General features: G+C 41.7%; 1 protein-coding gene across 2 annotated transcripts in view; it reads right to left on the reverse strand.

The window, feature by feature from the left end:
- The window catches only part of INSC (INSC spindle orientation adaptor protein), a 201199-nt gene that overhangs the window by 85430 nt on the left and 98934 nt on the right, over positions 1-16835 (reverse strand). For both annotated transcript variants that reach the window (XM_074956925.1, XM_074956926.1), the window contains 3 exons: positions 8379-8724; positions 7791-7843; positions 4232-4355 (listed from right to left, as the gene is read on the reverse strand). In XM_074956925.1, coding sequence (XP_074813026.1) covers positions 4232-4355; positions 7791-7843; positions 8379-8724 — 523 coding nt within the window. The remainder of the gene's footprint in view (positions 1-4231; positions 4356-7790; positions 7844-8378; positions 8725-16835) is intronic.

Genomic DNA, 16835 nt, shown 5'->3' on the forward strand with positions numbered 1-16835 from the left:
TCTTGACCTCCCCCGCCTTTTAGTGGAAAATTACTAGAAGTCCAACATGATGTTTAATACCAGGTGACAGGTATGTCCCAGGACACTTCTCAGGAAGGAGAGAGATTAGTATCTGCACAGTTCTATGGTTCTCCTTAATGGCTTATCCAGGATGATTGCTTACTGTCTGCTGAGCATTCCCCCAAGAACACACCCACTTGTAATTGTTACATAGTTAATATTTCTAACTTTAGATACAGAAATTATACATGAATTCAAATTGGATAATCACATTCAGTAAATCATAACCTTTCCAATGATACCTTACAAGACCCATCTTGCATAAAATATATCTTAGGCCATATTCATATAATAACCATATTTCTATGACAGGTTTCAGAGTAACAGCCGTGTTAGTCTGTATTCGCAAAAAGAAAAGGAGTACTTGTGGCACCTTAGAGACTAACCAATTTATTTGAGCATGAGCTTTCGTGAGCTACAGCATCCGATGAAGTGAGCTGTACCTCACTAAAGCTCATGCTCAAATAAATTGGTTAGTCTCTAAGGTGCCACAAGTACTCCTTTTCATATTTCTATGAAGAATATGGGGTGTAACGTCACAGTAACATTAATCAGGACAGAGAGATGCTGTTTGAGTTGGCAGTTCTGACCTCAATAGGCTCACCTGACTCATACATGTGGTTCCCAAACAGTGCTATACTAGCACTGTGTCAGCTCACAAAATTTCTAGTTTTAGCCAAGCACACAGAGACCAGGCATCCAGTCAATGGCAGCCTCAGTAACTGTCCTAAGGGACTCTGAGCACTAGAACAAAAGGAATAGGTCCTTTGAGTTCCGGGGGGGGACACATTTTTTAGGAGGGACTGTATAATGTACTATGCCAGGTAACATAAAACAAAAGCGAAAAGATTTTAAACCGTTTCTAAAAGTGCTTTTGTATTAGTAACCCTGAACTCTTTCCATATTTTCACCCACTCAAACACACACTGCTCTTCCATATACAATCGCTCAGAGAAATTATTTCTGCTTCCCTTAAAATTAAGTGATTCGATATTTCACACAAAGATAGTGTCATTAACTATAAAGTGAATCCTACTTCTCTACCTTTTAGTTAACGTAAAGAAAAAAGGAAAGTCTAAGTACAGCCTAGTTACTTTATTTGCTAAATTGAAATAATGACTTAAATTATTTACACAGCTATTTATGCTTGGAATCATTTGTGGCGTTACATATGGTTCCCATAAAACATAACTAAAGCTCAACAGCAGGCAGCTTGTTACCTCGACTTAGCTCTGCAATGCTGAAAATTGCTTCTCTAGCTTCCCATTTCCTTGGCAACAATCTGTTTTAAAACTAAGATATTAGACAAAGAGGAAGGTAACAAACAGGCCATAATGGGTTTGAATCTCTTAAGACAACAAGTTAAACTCTGCTCTAAGTTAGAGCACAGAAGCAATTTAATTTTGGCAAAGTAGTCAAAGTACTATAACTATTTCCTCCATTCTCAGCCCTTCATGTTCCTTTTCTGCAGAGAAAACATAACATTTCTGGGCTGTATTAGCATCAGCTCTGAAGTGTGCACAAATACTACAATACACAGAGCATAATAGATGGTTAAGGGAATTAATAATGGCATAACAAGCAAGTCACCAGTTTAAATCTAGCCAGATTGGTACAGATTGAGTTGTTACCATTTAAAGAATGTTCCCAGGGTAAATATATATGTAATCCCAATCCAATGCCACAGTCTCAGTCCTTATATTTCCAAAAGGTGGTTAAATGATAGGTTCTATGATCATACAGTGCATTTACTGAAAAGATTATGTGCAAGTAGGGATTTGTTCTCCAGCATCCTTTGGTCTTATGTGAGGAGGGAGAAAAATCTTCTATTTGTGGGTAAGAGGAGGCATTGCTTGTGTCTTTTTCCATCTTTCATTAACTGGTTATTTCCTGGTTTGGGGGAGGGAAAAAAGCTAATGGGCTTGTTTAGCTCATACACAGTTACATCACAGAATCACAGAATATCAGGGTTGGAAGGGACCTCAGGAAGTCATCTAGTCCAACCCACTGCTCAAAGCAGGACCAATCCCCAACTAAATCATCCCAGCCAGGGCTTTGTCAAGCCTGACCTTAAAAACTTCTAAGGAAGGAGATTCCACCACCTCCCTAGGTAACACATTCCAGTGTTTCATCACCCTCCTAGTGAAAAAGTGTTTCCAAATATCCAACCTAAACCTCCCCCACTGCTCCTCGTTCTGTCATCTGCTACCCCTGAGAACAGTCTAGATCCATCCTCTTTGGAACCCCCTTTCAGATAGTTGAAAGCAGCTATCAAATCCCCCCTCACTCTTCTCTTCCGCAGACTAAACAATCCCAGTTCCCTCAGTTCCCAGAATATCCTCATATTTTCTATACCTTATTTGGATAGAGGTAGGGGAGCCCCGCTGTGCCAGGCACTGCACAAACACAAGACAAAAAGAAAAGGAGTACCCGTGGCACCCCAGAGACCAACCAACCCACCTGAGCACAAGCCCTCGTGAGCTACAGCCCACCCCATCGAATGCATCTGATGAAGTGAGCTGTAGCCCATGAAAGCCCATGCTCAAACAAATTGGCTAGTCTCCAAGGTGCCACAAATACTCCCTTTCTTTTTGCAAATACAGACTAACACGGCTGCTACTCTGAAACCAAACACAAGACACTGGTCCCTGCCCCAAGGAGCCCCCAGTCACAGCACACCAGCTATATGTGGACAGTAGCACTGCAATGCAGCCTCTCCCGGGGGCACAGCAGTGGAGAGAGGTCGTTAGGGGGCCGGGGCAAACCCCTGCTCTGCAGGCTGGGAGGGGTGTACGGCTGAAGCAGGCCTGAAAGGACCCGCCCCCCATGGTGGTCCAGGGGCCTCGCAGCCGACGCTGAGGCAAGACTCAGGGAAGGGGCAGCTCCGAGGCTGGGCCCGCCCCGCTGCCCATCGCGAGGCGGCAAGGGGGGGACAGGAGCCGGGACAGGGCAGCGGGAGCACGTCGCAACTTGGAGGGGAGTAGCCCCTCCCCGGCGGAGGAGCGCAGGCGGTATCACCCACCCCGTCGTGTCCCCTCCACCCCACTCGCCTGGGGGAGGCCCCAGCCCAGCCGCCCGCATCGCCCCACCCTTCCAGCGCTCCCCTACATATTTCACTCACTAGAACTAAAGTCTAGGACCGATGTGGCCTTGTGGGGAAAACCTGCGGAGAGGAGCCAGACAGCAACTCCAGCCAGTAGGATCCAAAGCAGGGACTGTTCCCCTTGCACAAGATGGTAAAATGGGGCCCAACTGGAGCTCCCTTCCCACCCCCAGAACTGTGCAGGAGAGACCACCGATGCTCTAGGGGCACATGGCACCTCCCCAACCTCCCATCATATGGCCCTGAGATAGAAACGGCAAAGAGGAGCTGAAGACTCCAGCTGGTAGGAGCAGAAACAGTCCATGCAGGGACCTTTGGACATTCAGAGAACTTCCCAAAGTTTTGACTGATCTGTATTGATTGTATGTTTATGCCAGTCCCCTCTTCCTCCCTCCCTTAGTGTCTCTTCACCTGTCTTCCATACCTGCCCCTCTTAACCCCTTCCCTATCCCTTTCATCTCCCTTCGCTTTCAATTATCAGATCTACCTCCTAAATCCACCCATCATATTGTTCACTCTGCTTGTGTGTTCTACTCTTTTTACTGGTCTGTACAGTGCCTCGCACAACGGGGCCCCATTCTTGGTTGGTCCTTAGGCACTATTGTAATAAGCATAACAACAACAACAGCATGAATGGAAGCAGATCCATTGCACTGAATCGTTATTTGGACACTGTCCAGAGGTCACCTCCTTTAAACTGAAGAGAGCCTGACAGCGGAAGTGACCAACTCAGGCAGCCACATGATCATTTTTGGGGGGATATCAGAACCAGATGAATGAACAGAGAAAGTGAAGTATACTAGTGTTCTGGAAAAACTAAGTGCACATGAAATCAGAGAAGGGTCTGATCAGTGATGGGCTATGGGAAGACTTGAACAGGTTACTTTCAGGGCCTATGAGATACTCTGTCTCAAAACAAAATTGGAACGGTTTTCAGGATGCTTGAAGCACCAACCTCAGGTATGTAGGGACTGAGGGCTGTAAATATTTTATTTCCACCATTCAAAACAAAAAAACACTCCCCTTCAATACAATGTTTTAAAACAAATGCATTCAGCTTTTACTGACCTGTATCTCATATGTTAAGGCCAATTCTATCAACTGGCCGAAATACTGTGCGACTGTGGTTAATGTTTCATTAATACAAGATTTCATGGACTGTAACGTCCGTTTGTCTTCAGTTTGTATGCACCTGAAAAGAAATTGAAGGGAAATGAATGAGAAAAATACACACATTAGGCATCACCTTTATCAAGCTGATTGAGCTAACCAAGCACTTTATGTTGCACAAATGTTAATAATGGAGATTCAACTGTTCAAGTCAAGGTGCAGCCTTATTATAGTTAACGTCAGAAGAGGCTTTTAGCAAAGTCTTGTCTGTCCAAGGTAAGGAAGAAGTCAAATGATAATATTATAAATTAATATCTTACAGGTTCACAATGCACTTCATAGACTGTGTGACAAATTCTGTTTTCAAGTACACTGGGATATATCCAGAGTAACTCCACCACTGTTGGCTAAAGTTTAGTGTTGCTGTGCATCAAATGGCTGCTGCGATCCACCCTGAGGTGTCTGCATTTCAGTTGTAGGAATGTACGTCCTCTATTTGCAGAGCCAAATTTTTTCTCAGTAAGTTTAATTTTCCATATTTTAAATGGGAGTAGGATCAAGGCCCTAATAAGTATAAGTCAAGGTGTCCATGTCAATGGAGTTAGTCTGGATTTAAAACGGTGTATCTGAGAGCAGAAATTAGCCCTCTATACACACAGAGCACTTACCACTACGAAAATACAGCAACCTCAAGGATTGAATGCAAGAGCCATTCTGTTCCCAACAACCCTTAGCTACAGTTTCCATGAGGGAAGATGGAGAATAACTTTTACAGATACAAGGAGAATTTGGGTAGCCAAATTATTGTTAAACAGTAACAATGTTCTCTATGCTAACAATAAGAAATATCCAAAAATTTGGGGCAGGATTACCAGTGTTAACATCCTTACTCGTCTAATATGTCATTAGCTATTAGAACAGCCACAAATAGTCAGGGTCTCGGTTTTGTATCACATCTAAAAGATTGTGCCTCCATTTGTACAGTTCTTCCTAGCACTGTGGAGGGGAATTATTTTCATGCAGACAAAGACGAGAGTGAGGTCTACAGCAGTGGTTCTCAAAGCCGGTCCGCCGCTTGTTCAGGGAAAGCCTCTGCTGGGCCGGACTGGTTTGTTTACCTGCCGCATCCACAGGTTCGGCCGATCGCAGCTCCCACTGGACACGGTTCGCTGCTCCAAGCTAATGGGGGCTGCGGGAAGCAGCGTGGGCCAAGGGATGTGCTGGCCGCCCTTCCCGCAGCCCACATTGGCCTGGAGCGGCGAACCACGGCCAGTGGGAGCCAAGATTGGCCGAACCTGTGGACGCGGCAGGTAAACAAACCGGTCCGGCCCAGCAGAGGCTTTCCCTGAACAAGCGGCAGACCGGCTTTGAGAACCACTGGTCTACAGAATTATGCGCACAACTTCTTAGAGCACTTTAGTTGTCTTTGGATATCTTTTATCTGAGTATTATTGACCAGGCCCAACTCTGTTTAGCTTATAAAATCTGATGAGATTATGGTTGCCAACTTTCTAATCGCACAAAACCAAACATCCTTGCCCCACCCCTTCCCCGAGGCCCTGCCCTCTGCTCACTCCATCGCTTGCTTTCCTCACCCTCACTCATTTTCACTGGGCCCGGGCAGGTGGTTGGGGTGTGGGAGGGGGTGAGGGTTCTGGCTGGGTGTGTGGGCTCCGGGGTGGGGCCAGAAATGAGGGGTTTGGGTTGCAGGAGGAGACTCAGAGCTGGGGAAGAGGGTTGGGGTGCAGGGTCTGGGAGGGAGTTAGGGTGTGGGAGGAGGTTCCAACCTGGGCAAGGGGCTGGGGTGCAGATCTGGGCGGCGCTTACCTCAGGCGGCTCCCAGAAGCAGCCGGCAGAGGGACCAGGGGGATTTATATACTATTCCCCCATAAAAAACTCATTCACTTGAATTAAGATTGGTAGATCATATATGCAACCAACAAAACCCAGAAAAAGCAAGGCAATAAACAGTTCAGTCATTCAACTTCCCCATTGCCACTCCCTTCAGCAGTTCTTTTAACCTCACCACTTCCCATCCACCACTCATAGCCCATATAAATTGAAGCAGATGCACAAATAGCCTGATTTTTAGAAGTGCTCAGCACTTACAGCTCTGACTGAAGTCAATGAGTCTGTAGAAGATGAACAACTGACAGTATGACCCAGTGGTCAGGTGATGGTTGACAGTACATTTCCCCATTGAAGCACAGTCCTGTCCTTCAGCGCCCCCATCCCAAGGGTTTCCAGTCCTTCCCTTTAGTACAGGGGCATTCGGGGCTGGGCCTTTGAACAGTCAGTATCTTTTCCAGCTGCCCTCTCACTGGAAGTGAAGGCTCTTGTTGTATTGTCCTTTCGGAGTGCGTAGGGGAGCCCAGGGGCAGCTACACCCAACACCTTGGGGAGCTAAGCTGCTGCCTCCCCTGACCACTTCCTACTTTGGTCTCATTCAGCTTCCCAGTGTAAATCATTCCAATCAAGTCTCTGACCCACACACTCTGTCCTGCTTCTCCTTTGTGCGTTTGCACAGGCCTGTGTTGTCAGGTCCCAGGCAGTGAGTTCCTGGGCAGTCCTTTCCCCTCAGATCAGCCATCTGTTTCCTTCCACTGCCTGCCTCCGAGCTGCTCTGCTCCCCTTTTTAAAGCCCTGCCTCCAGCTTGTGCAGGCCCTGCAGATGTGTCTGGGCAGGGCTGCCTGGGCCCCAAAGCTGTTCCTTAATTCCTTGCTCTGCAGTGTGGGGTTTGTCTACCCCATCAGAGTGTGCTCTAGGACACACATGAAGAGCATCAGTGTTCAAGAAACACATTTTCTATTTTCTGGTAATTATGTATTATGTTGTTTTCTAAAGATGAGTGACAGGCTCAGTGTTTAAAGTAAATCAAATGAGACTCTTGATTGGCGCGACTGTGCAAACAAGGAAAGTTCTGTTAGAAGCAGAGCATCAGCATGAGAAGAATTCTTTCACAACTCTCACTTTAACAATGTTGTACAGTGCTTATATCAGTGACTCTAACCTAACTAATGCCAGTGAATACATATCTGTGCTTAGGGAACAGACTAACAAAAAACTTGCAGCAGTACATGAACATGTGGTATCATTGTTTTCAAACATGAACCAGGACTGCAGTTTTCAAACTTAGCTTGAAATCCTGGCCCCACTAAAGTCAATGGTAGTTTTGTTATTGATTTCAATAGAGCAAGTTTTTCACCCTCAGTGCCTAAAGCCCTGAGGGTGTAAAGCATCACAATACACTAGCATTGATCCTTGTGCCATGCCAAGTTCCCTGTTCAACAACAGATCCTAATGAAAGATCAGGGTCTAAATATGGATATAACTAAGTACCTAACTTAAGGCACTGATGGCCCAATAATCAGAGGGCATTTTAATGAAAGCTGCACATACTCAATTAAATGTTCAAGGAGCGTTAGTTGGATTTGCCTCCCTCATTAAAACTGCCACAGCTTGTAACCAATAGTTAAGAAGCAAAACTGACTATCCAGTTCAGAAAATTGAAGTTACCTTTCCGTGACTGCGGTAAATTCTGAACATTTTTCAATTAAAAGTTTTTCAAACTGCAGGGGGGAAAAAAGACAAAAATGTGTTTGAAATAATGTATCCAATATAGATCTTCTTTCAATAAGATTACACTTGATTACAGTAAATAGAAATAGTCAAGAAGATATTTTGTGAACATCTTTTTTTTTTAATTTCCCTTTTTATTGGCATCTGTGGTTAATTATAACAGAGATAAAAACTGGAGCTAAGCCAGTCCCAGTCCCATAAGAACATTTTCTACATCTTAACTGAAAATAAGACTCAATTCCAGTAGGCCACATGGAGTGAACTACTCAACATAAGTAAAAGTGGCAGAATCAGGCCCATAAAAACACTGATCCAAACATAAGACATGTTTGTTTATACACCCACAGGGGGACTGGATGGTTCTGAGAGATGGAGTCTTTCTCACTGTTCAGAATGATTTGCCATTATTGTAATTAAAAAAAAAATACAAAGGTTGCCCTCACCAGATCTATCAGCTCCCAAATTCTAAACATAGTTTATAAATTCAAATTGACAAACAAATCAATATTGAAGAAATAATCCTACCTGGTGCATTTCTTCTGAGGAATTTCTAGTGAAGCTATTGTATTCGTTTATCATTGAACGTACGTGACAATTGACTCTTACTGTCATGCTGTGAACTCTTTGCCATCTGTTCTTCTCTAGTTTTTGAGCAATCCTGGTCAACTCTGTGCTTATGATCCAAGCCCTTTTTAACAATAACTGCAAGTTATCATATGCACTATGTTGTGATGAAAGGATAAGTTCATTCTGTGCATCCTCCTCTGTGCTGATTGGTTTGGACTGAAGAATACACATACATTCACAATCCGTCATCAACTTCAAGTCCTCCATCCAACGCTGCACGGAATCCACCTGAATTAAGTGCATGCTAAAGTGTAGTAAAAAAGAAAACAATCAGATGAAAGATCTGAACCAATTTAGACATAGCCTTCATGAATAGAATATGGGGATAAAACTCCCATAAGGATGGATCTCCAAAAAAAAAAATCAACTAAATGAAGAATTAACTTGGCTGCATTATGAAAGTGACATGCTTCATATTCCAAATAAAGATTCTGACCACCTATAAACCACTTCCACATTAGAGACATACAGATCTCCAAAGGGGAGTATGATTTGCCTATACCCAGGCAGTAGCTGAAATCGCTACTATATTCTATTCTACTTTCTTTATATTGGCTGAAATTAAGACTAGAGTCAAAAAGTTACTTTATTTTATTCGTGAAATAACTGACAGGCAGTGGCCTTCTCAGAAGTTTAACCACTAGGCTGATACAGACCAATACAAGTCCATACTTGTCTTATAGCAAGTAAAAGCTGTTAGACTCTCAATCTTCATGAGACCTAAATACGCACAAAACAAAGTTTGGGGGACAGGGGGTGAGAAATACATTACTGAGAACACTGAGATCAAAAGTAAATTTGTGGAGAAGCCAGAATTAGAAGATGTATAAAAATAGGGCCCAGTCCTATGTGATGCTTAGCTCTTCCTAAGAAGGGGTAAATTCCGATTGGTGGCGCTCTGAACCTCTCTGATTCAAGGATACAATTAGGAGCAATTAGAATCAAATACTGGAGACACCTGTGAAAAGATATTGAAATACAAATATAGTGAGAAGATTTTAAAGGATTAGCTGTGCTGAAGAGTATCATTGAAGAGATGTAACATGCCAACTAAGCTTTTAAATCTTAATTTTTTTTTGCATTTTCACCTACTTTTTACTATGATAAAACACCTGTCAGTCATTCACTCTGAAGTGTTTTGTCAGACATGTATTTTTCAGCTAACAGAAGCCTTGCAACTAATACTAGTTTATGTCAAATATAATGCAGCAACTGAGTACTCCAGTGTTCCATGTAAACTGAAGAAAGCTATCTAGAAATACCGCCAAGGGTTGCTTTGGAAGACAACTTCAAGTTAGATAACAGACAACTACCATGAAGAACATTAAGGAAAATGTGAGAGTTTAAGTGGTCCTCAGAACTATAATCTTTGTGCCTCATGGGTTGCATCTGCAGACTTCCCCACTAGAGGAAAGGACATTTTCACTTAAGTTTAAATAAAGGATGCTTAGTCAGGGCATTCAGTACAAGATTTAGGTCTCAGGAGGGATTTCTCCCCATTGGTGTAGAGTTGAGAAGCAAGGCAGCCCCCACAGTATCAGAAGAGGGCTTCCAGCAATCTTTTTGAAGAGCCCCTGAGGCTAAATAACAGCCTCATACCACCAATAAACTGAACATTGAGAATGAAAGATACTCCTTTTCAGTGGTTTTGTTTTCTCGTTGCTCCAAGCAGAAGGCTTGCTAAAGCCTTCCTGCAGGTGGGAGAGGCAAATTAATCTGGCTGGGTCTTCAAGGGTGTGGACACTAACAACCTGCCTTAATTGACAGGTCTGGTTCTGCCTCCAGTAAGCTGTAAGCAGGTGTAAGACCCACTGTAATGAATATGTGGACTTTCCTGTTAGTAAATAAAAAACCTTGCTCTAAAAAACCGAACAGCTCAAGGTGAGAGGTCTTAAGTCTTAAGGAAACATTGTCGATAAAGTAAAAATAAATATGGATCATATGTGGATTGTATGCTGCTTAGAAATTGAAGCAGTCTGTCCTCCCTCCCCTCACAAAATTGTATACATTTTGCATAAAAATACACAATTCTGGGCAGCTGAATTCTATTTTAGTAATATTTGGCTGCATACGCCCATCTAAATTAGATCCTTTCAAAAGAGCCCATAGTGGAAACTTATAAATTAAAAAATTACCATGGTGATTTTTGTGCATTTCAGAAATATGTCTTCTTAAGAGCACTGATGGACTCTCAGTAGAGGCAGAAATCTGCTGGTAAAGGGAGCAGCATGGAGGCCACATGGTGTAATAGTTACAGAACAAAATAATGGAAGCCAACCATAGCATCTTGTAAAACTATCTGAACCAGAGCCGATTCACTGTGTGAGTCCTTGGTGAAGCTACTTCACTTTGTGCATCAGTGAACTCAGTAGTATGATAGAGGCAGACACATGGCTTACAATTAAAACAAGTCATTTTACACCCTGGCCAAGATTTCCTGGGCAAATAAATTACAGATCCAAAAATATTGGCCTGTTAAATAATTAATTTACAGTCTTGAATGTCACCAGTGTTTTAAATTAATTTGTTATTGTATTGAGCATGCTACTGTACAGAGTAGAGACTTGGCCACCAACAGTAACTAACAAAAAGAGACAAGGGACTGTGATCAATGGAGGAACTGGACTTAAGTGGCATAAGAGGAACTAATGTCTAAGGGTTGTTTTAAAAGAGATTGCCTTCCTCAAATCTCCTGTCTGGAGATGTTTCTGAAAGGTTCCCACTATGAAGTTGATCCTGGTGCCACTGTATGTATGGTAACACACTAACTGGCTTCAATGGAAACAGGATCAGGCCCTACATTTAATGGGTATGACTGATGTGCCACAAGTGCTATACCATTATATATTAGTATCACTAAGTTGTATACACATCAAAATACCTGATGAATTATTATGAACAAAATATTTTAAAATGCAAATTAAAAACAACTGCTTCTTTCTCTAATGACCAGGGCAGAAGGTTAATGCTTCTGTATGAGTCATGAAATAAACCTGAAGGGCTTCTATGTGATCTGGAAAAATGGTGGTTGAGAGTTTATATGGAGGCAAACTGAAATAAAAGATACCTACACAGTTTTGTGGTAGCAATGTGTGGGGATTGAGCACAAACATGGGGGTCCCCTGATTTTACATGGAGACTGGAAACACTGCGTGTTAAGGGGCTTTCATCTACTTCACTACACACTGCCTGGACTAATGCACATGTAAGAACAGAAAACATAAATCGATAAGGGCCAGAGTCTATTCCTCATATCAAGATATATCCTACTCTGATCTCACTGAGGTACAATGGGACTGCTGTTGTTCAGAAGCCTGTACTGTAAGTTGACCAAGGCAACAAGTGTCCTCCTCAGCCTGCTTCATAAAATTGTTTATGAAATTCAGCAAAAACTGGAGATAAATCTGGTACAAACAGAATTGTTTAGGCTAAAAGCAGTGTGATAAGGGGTCCTCGAGGCGACTGGTAAAATCATGGGTTGTTACAACAGTAAGCTGAACAATTCTAGGAGTGGAATGAAATGTTTACATTTGAAATTACCAAAATGTGTTTAGACTGGTGAATGCAAATGGCTTGAGACTGCCACACCTTCCTTGGACATTGTTTGTCGGTGGGAGCAAGTGGACTGAAAAGAGTGAGCTTCACCATTATGGCTGCCTGAGGAAAGGTTTCCTGGTGTCTAGTTTCCATTGGCACCCCCACTGTCTCCTGGAACCCCAGGATCCACCATTACACCATTGGGCCTTCAGTGTCCTGATCGATAAATATGACTCCAGCAGTATCCCAACGCAAGAGGGCAAGGGGCTCACTGATATTGGCGCTAGTCAGCTTGCCTGACCAGTTCAGTGTACCCCAACTTACTAATGACACCTTCTAGATACAGTTAACATACTGATCATTAATATTATTGTGTGGTGTATGTATGAAGCTCAAATTCAAGATTACAGCTATATTGGAAATTATGTTATCAAAGTGTGTCTTCCAGGCAGGGCTGAAGGTACCCCACCCTAAACAAAGGAATGTAATTTTGTCACCTGAAAAAGGTATTTCCAGTTTACAATGAAACAATGGGAATGCAATTTTAATAGAAGGTAAACAGGACCATGAAGCCAACAAGGGGAAGAGACAACCATTCAGCATTCGCCACAGGGGAAGGAGATTGAAGAAACAAATAATTTGCATTTTAGCGAACACCAGCAGGGAAGAAACCTGCATGGAACTCCCTTCACCCCCAGACTCCATGTCACCTTCCTCACAGCTTTCACAAACTTTATTTTTGGGGGTAACTTTAAGAACAATACATATCAAAGGTTGAACAGACTATAAAAGAAAGGGGCAGGACACCTTACCTTTCACTTAAGGCAACAAAAGAACTGAGCACTTTGGACTTTGTGGGAGATCCTGACCAGAGAGGTGGTCAGCCATCTTGCTGGCAAGGTAGACTGGAAAGGAAATTAGCTTGAACAAAGGCTATAGCTTGCTTTGTTAAGTCTAGAAAGCATTTTCAATTTTATTTGCATGTAATCATTTCTAATTCATTTATACTTGAATTCACTTAAAATCCCATCTCCTATTGCTAAGGAACGTGTTTTAATCTAAAGAAACCTAGTGCTGTGCTTGATTTAAAGTGAATGTTAACTCCAATTAATGTGTCAACCTGCTGAGTATTGAATCTTTAAAGCAACAAACGAACCTTAATCTCTCTGAATGGTCTTGGAGGGGGCTGGACATTGCAGTGTACATGGTTTTGTGAACATTTGGGATGGGGGCACTGGGGTCATCGTTCCAGATGTAACAAGCAGGCTGCTGGAATCAGAATCACTGAGGCAGAGCTACTTAAAAGATAGCAAAAGCTTGTATGCTGGCTAGAAGTGTCCAGACAAGAGAGCTACAGTAGCAGAGCATTTTGAAGCACTCAGGAACAACAGCTCACATGTCTGGATTACCCCAGAATGTGACAATATCTTGACCAGATTAGGCCAGAGAGGCATGGTCATCACCACCAGCAGCTAAATCTTGACCACTGACTAGAATCTGAGACTTGGATCCCTGTGTGTATCCTGTTCCTTCTCTGCCTTGGTTCTTCTCTTTCCCATCTCTCTTTTTGCCTTCTCTTTAATAGCCTGGTTTAGCCGATCAAGACTGCATCCTTTGCAACACGGTTGTGACTAGTGAGGCAGCTAAAAGCAATGCCTTAAGCAGCCTGATGCCAGTATAAGTTTTACAGTTCACAATATGGCTAACAAGACATGCTGTGCCCACATTTCTCCACCACTGACATTGCAAGTAAGATTTAGCTCCAGAGACAGAAGCTGCATTTCCTATCTTTGTGATCCTTTTCTGTCTCCTTTTGCATGTGTGTGTCTTGTTTTGGCTTCAAGAAAATGGGATCAGACTTCACCCACTACAGCTCCAGACCATCTCAGTTAACTTTTTCTCTATTCCCCCTACCCGCAAAAAAGGACGGTAATTACCTCTTTTAATACCACCTAAAAGACTGTCAAACAGAATGTTTCCCATAAAAAGCTCTTTACAGCTGAAGGGAAACTGAATAATGTTATTTAAATGAAAGCCTCAATACTTTACTTTCAAATTCTTTAGCCATTTTTCCCCTTTTTCACTGTATCTTTAACAATAGGTTTAAAAAATTTTTCTAGTGGTGTTTATTACACTGGTAGTATGCCAGTGATAAGTGTGGTCTAGGGGTTTGGGTCAAGTTAACTGTTTACTATTACAACGTTAAACAAGGGTTTCATAAATATCTTATGGGCCTGAGACACCTTTTAAACAACACTCCTCCATGGAGTCAACTACTATTAAAACAGAGAAAGATACCAAGATTTTTCAGAAGTGATTAGTGTCTAGAGGTGCTCTAATTTTTTTCAGTTCCAAAACTGACATTTCAATGGGATACAGTTTTCAGATGTTGAAAAATCAGGCCCCTTTAAGATGATTCCAGTTGCGCAACTCCAAGTGAGGCAGCTAAAATCTGTAGTCTCTTTCGAAAGTCTTGGCCAGAGAGTGTCAGAATCTGGCCCTACAGGCCTTATCAAAAACCCACTGAAATTAAATAGGCATTGAAGACAGCAAAAAAGCTGTAGTATTCCAAGACACCAAAAAACCTTTCCTCAGAAAGAGAATCATGAGTGTGTGAAATGTCATACCAAGCAGGGCTCCTGGGGCAAAGTCACTAGGTAGTGCATAGAAATAGGGTAGTATCCCTTTAAATAAGTTTATGAGCTCTCTAGTGGAGTTTACTGTGCTCTACCTTTCCAAAGCTAGCAGAAACTAGTTATAGTTAGAGCAGCACTATGTATGTATGCTTCTGCATGACCTTTCAGATTTGTGCCTATTTAGTAAACATGAGTATTTAGGACCCAGCTGTGCCCCTGGTTTCTTTATAGTATTTTTGTTGTCTCTTTTGATCTTTACACAATACTAGGGTCATTAGGAAACAATTAGATGACATGGAGAAAGACGGACACAGCCTCATAAAGCCTTTCTTCAACCCAGAAAAGTTTTTACATACCTATCATTTTTTGGCTGTTGAATGTAAGAGCTAGCTGGCATATAATCCAGAAAACATGATCAGAATATTAGTAAATGCAAAACTTCTGAACCCTTGGGTAAAATAGAGAAAATGAAAAAGCCACTGGGGTCAGGCTATAAAAAAACAAAACACTTTTAAAAAGTAAGAACAGAGGTACAGATGTGAAAAACAAATCAAATTCAAAACATTTAAATATGCAAGGATAATAAAAAGCTATTTTATGGAATATAATCACCTGAATGAAAGGTATTCTAGGAAAAGACAAAAGGAGAAGAAATGTATATTTTTAAAATGTGTACAGATCCACGTTCTAATTTTAAATAAGGATACAACGGTGTTTGTGCCCTGTTCATAACTATTATGGTTGGACAATGCACTGCAGATTTTATTTTTGTAACTATAAAGGCAACAGAGGAACCTATAACAGGCATAGCTAACTGAACCTAAAGTTTCACCTACATAACAGACTTTCAAAATATGCGCTTGTTTACACAGCATAAAGGTCAGATCCTCAGCTGGTGTAAATTAGTGTAGCTACACTGAAGTCAATTAGAGCTCTGTTGATTCACACCAGCTAAAGATTTGGCCCTAAATATTTATTTTGTCTCAAGAACAGAACTACATTTCCCTCAATTCTATTTCTAGTGCTGGCCAGATGGAAACTGACAAGGCACAGAGATTTTAATTCCATCAGAAATATATACCTATTTTGGGGGTTTGGTGGAAACTTAAAGAGAGCCCCACCATTTTTCTTTCCTTGGTAGTCTGACCACTGGTTACATTTTGCAGCTGGCTGTGTTCAGAAGCTGCTACCCTAGAAATGATTAAGGAAAGTTTGAATTAACTTTTGTAGTTTTTTCTAGCTATATACCTATCTAAGCATTTGTACTACACTCATCACCAAAGTATGAGCACCCCTGCACTGTCATTACATAAAGTCTTGCAGTAAGAATAGAATCTGCAATTATATTAGCTAAGATAAAAATGACATGACCGTCATCAATTCTCATGCCTCAGGGTATATGCTGATCAGCAGCTGGACTCAGGAAAAAAAAGTGTCCCCCACTGTGATGTAACAGTTCTGCACAAGCGACCAAGTACATTACATATGTATGTATGGGGAGGAGAGTGACCCCTGGAATTATGCAATATAGGTCAGTATTGGAAACAAGATACCAGAAGACAGAAATTATTGATCTGTTCTATCAGAATTCCCAGACTGCCATGTATAATACCACTGTTTTTTTAATTTTAGACTTTACAGGCTGCTGCTGTTTAAGGTCTTCATTTTATTCAGCTTTGAATTGAATATTGTGTAATTGCATCACATGGTTGATTGTGGCTCTCTTATTCTTGTTACTATGTATACTTTCTCTTTCCTTTATTAGATGTGAAACAAGGCGTCGTAATTGACAAAAATAATTATTTATAAAAAGTTTGATTTATAACGACATAAGCCATTTGCATGACACACAGTACAGGTTCATTTGACTTGCAATAATGCATTTTTCATTTTCTGGACTATAGAATGTACTTTGACAGCTGATTAAATTTCTGTTTACTGAGTACAAATGACTGTTATTACATTTTGCGCTCATAGGACAAAACCTAAAAATGACAAATAGTCAGATAAAACAGGGAATCATTCGTATTCTCCTTAACACAGAAAATAAATCATCCATTTGGAAGAGAGGAAAATTATGTAAAGCGGTGGGAATTTCAAAAGCGCTCACCATCAGCCTAACTTTGTTCCCATTAAATTAAATGTTAAAACTCTGATTGACTTCAGTGAGGCAAACCTGGCC

The sequence above is a fragment of the Natator depressus genome, chromosome 6, assembly GCF_965152275.1.
Source record: "Natator depressus isolate rNatDep1 chromosome 6, rNatDep2.hap1, whole genome shotgun sequence".
Lineage (NCBI taxonomy): Eukaryota > Metazoa > Chordata > Testudines > Cheloniidae > Natator > Natator depressus.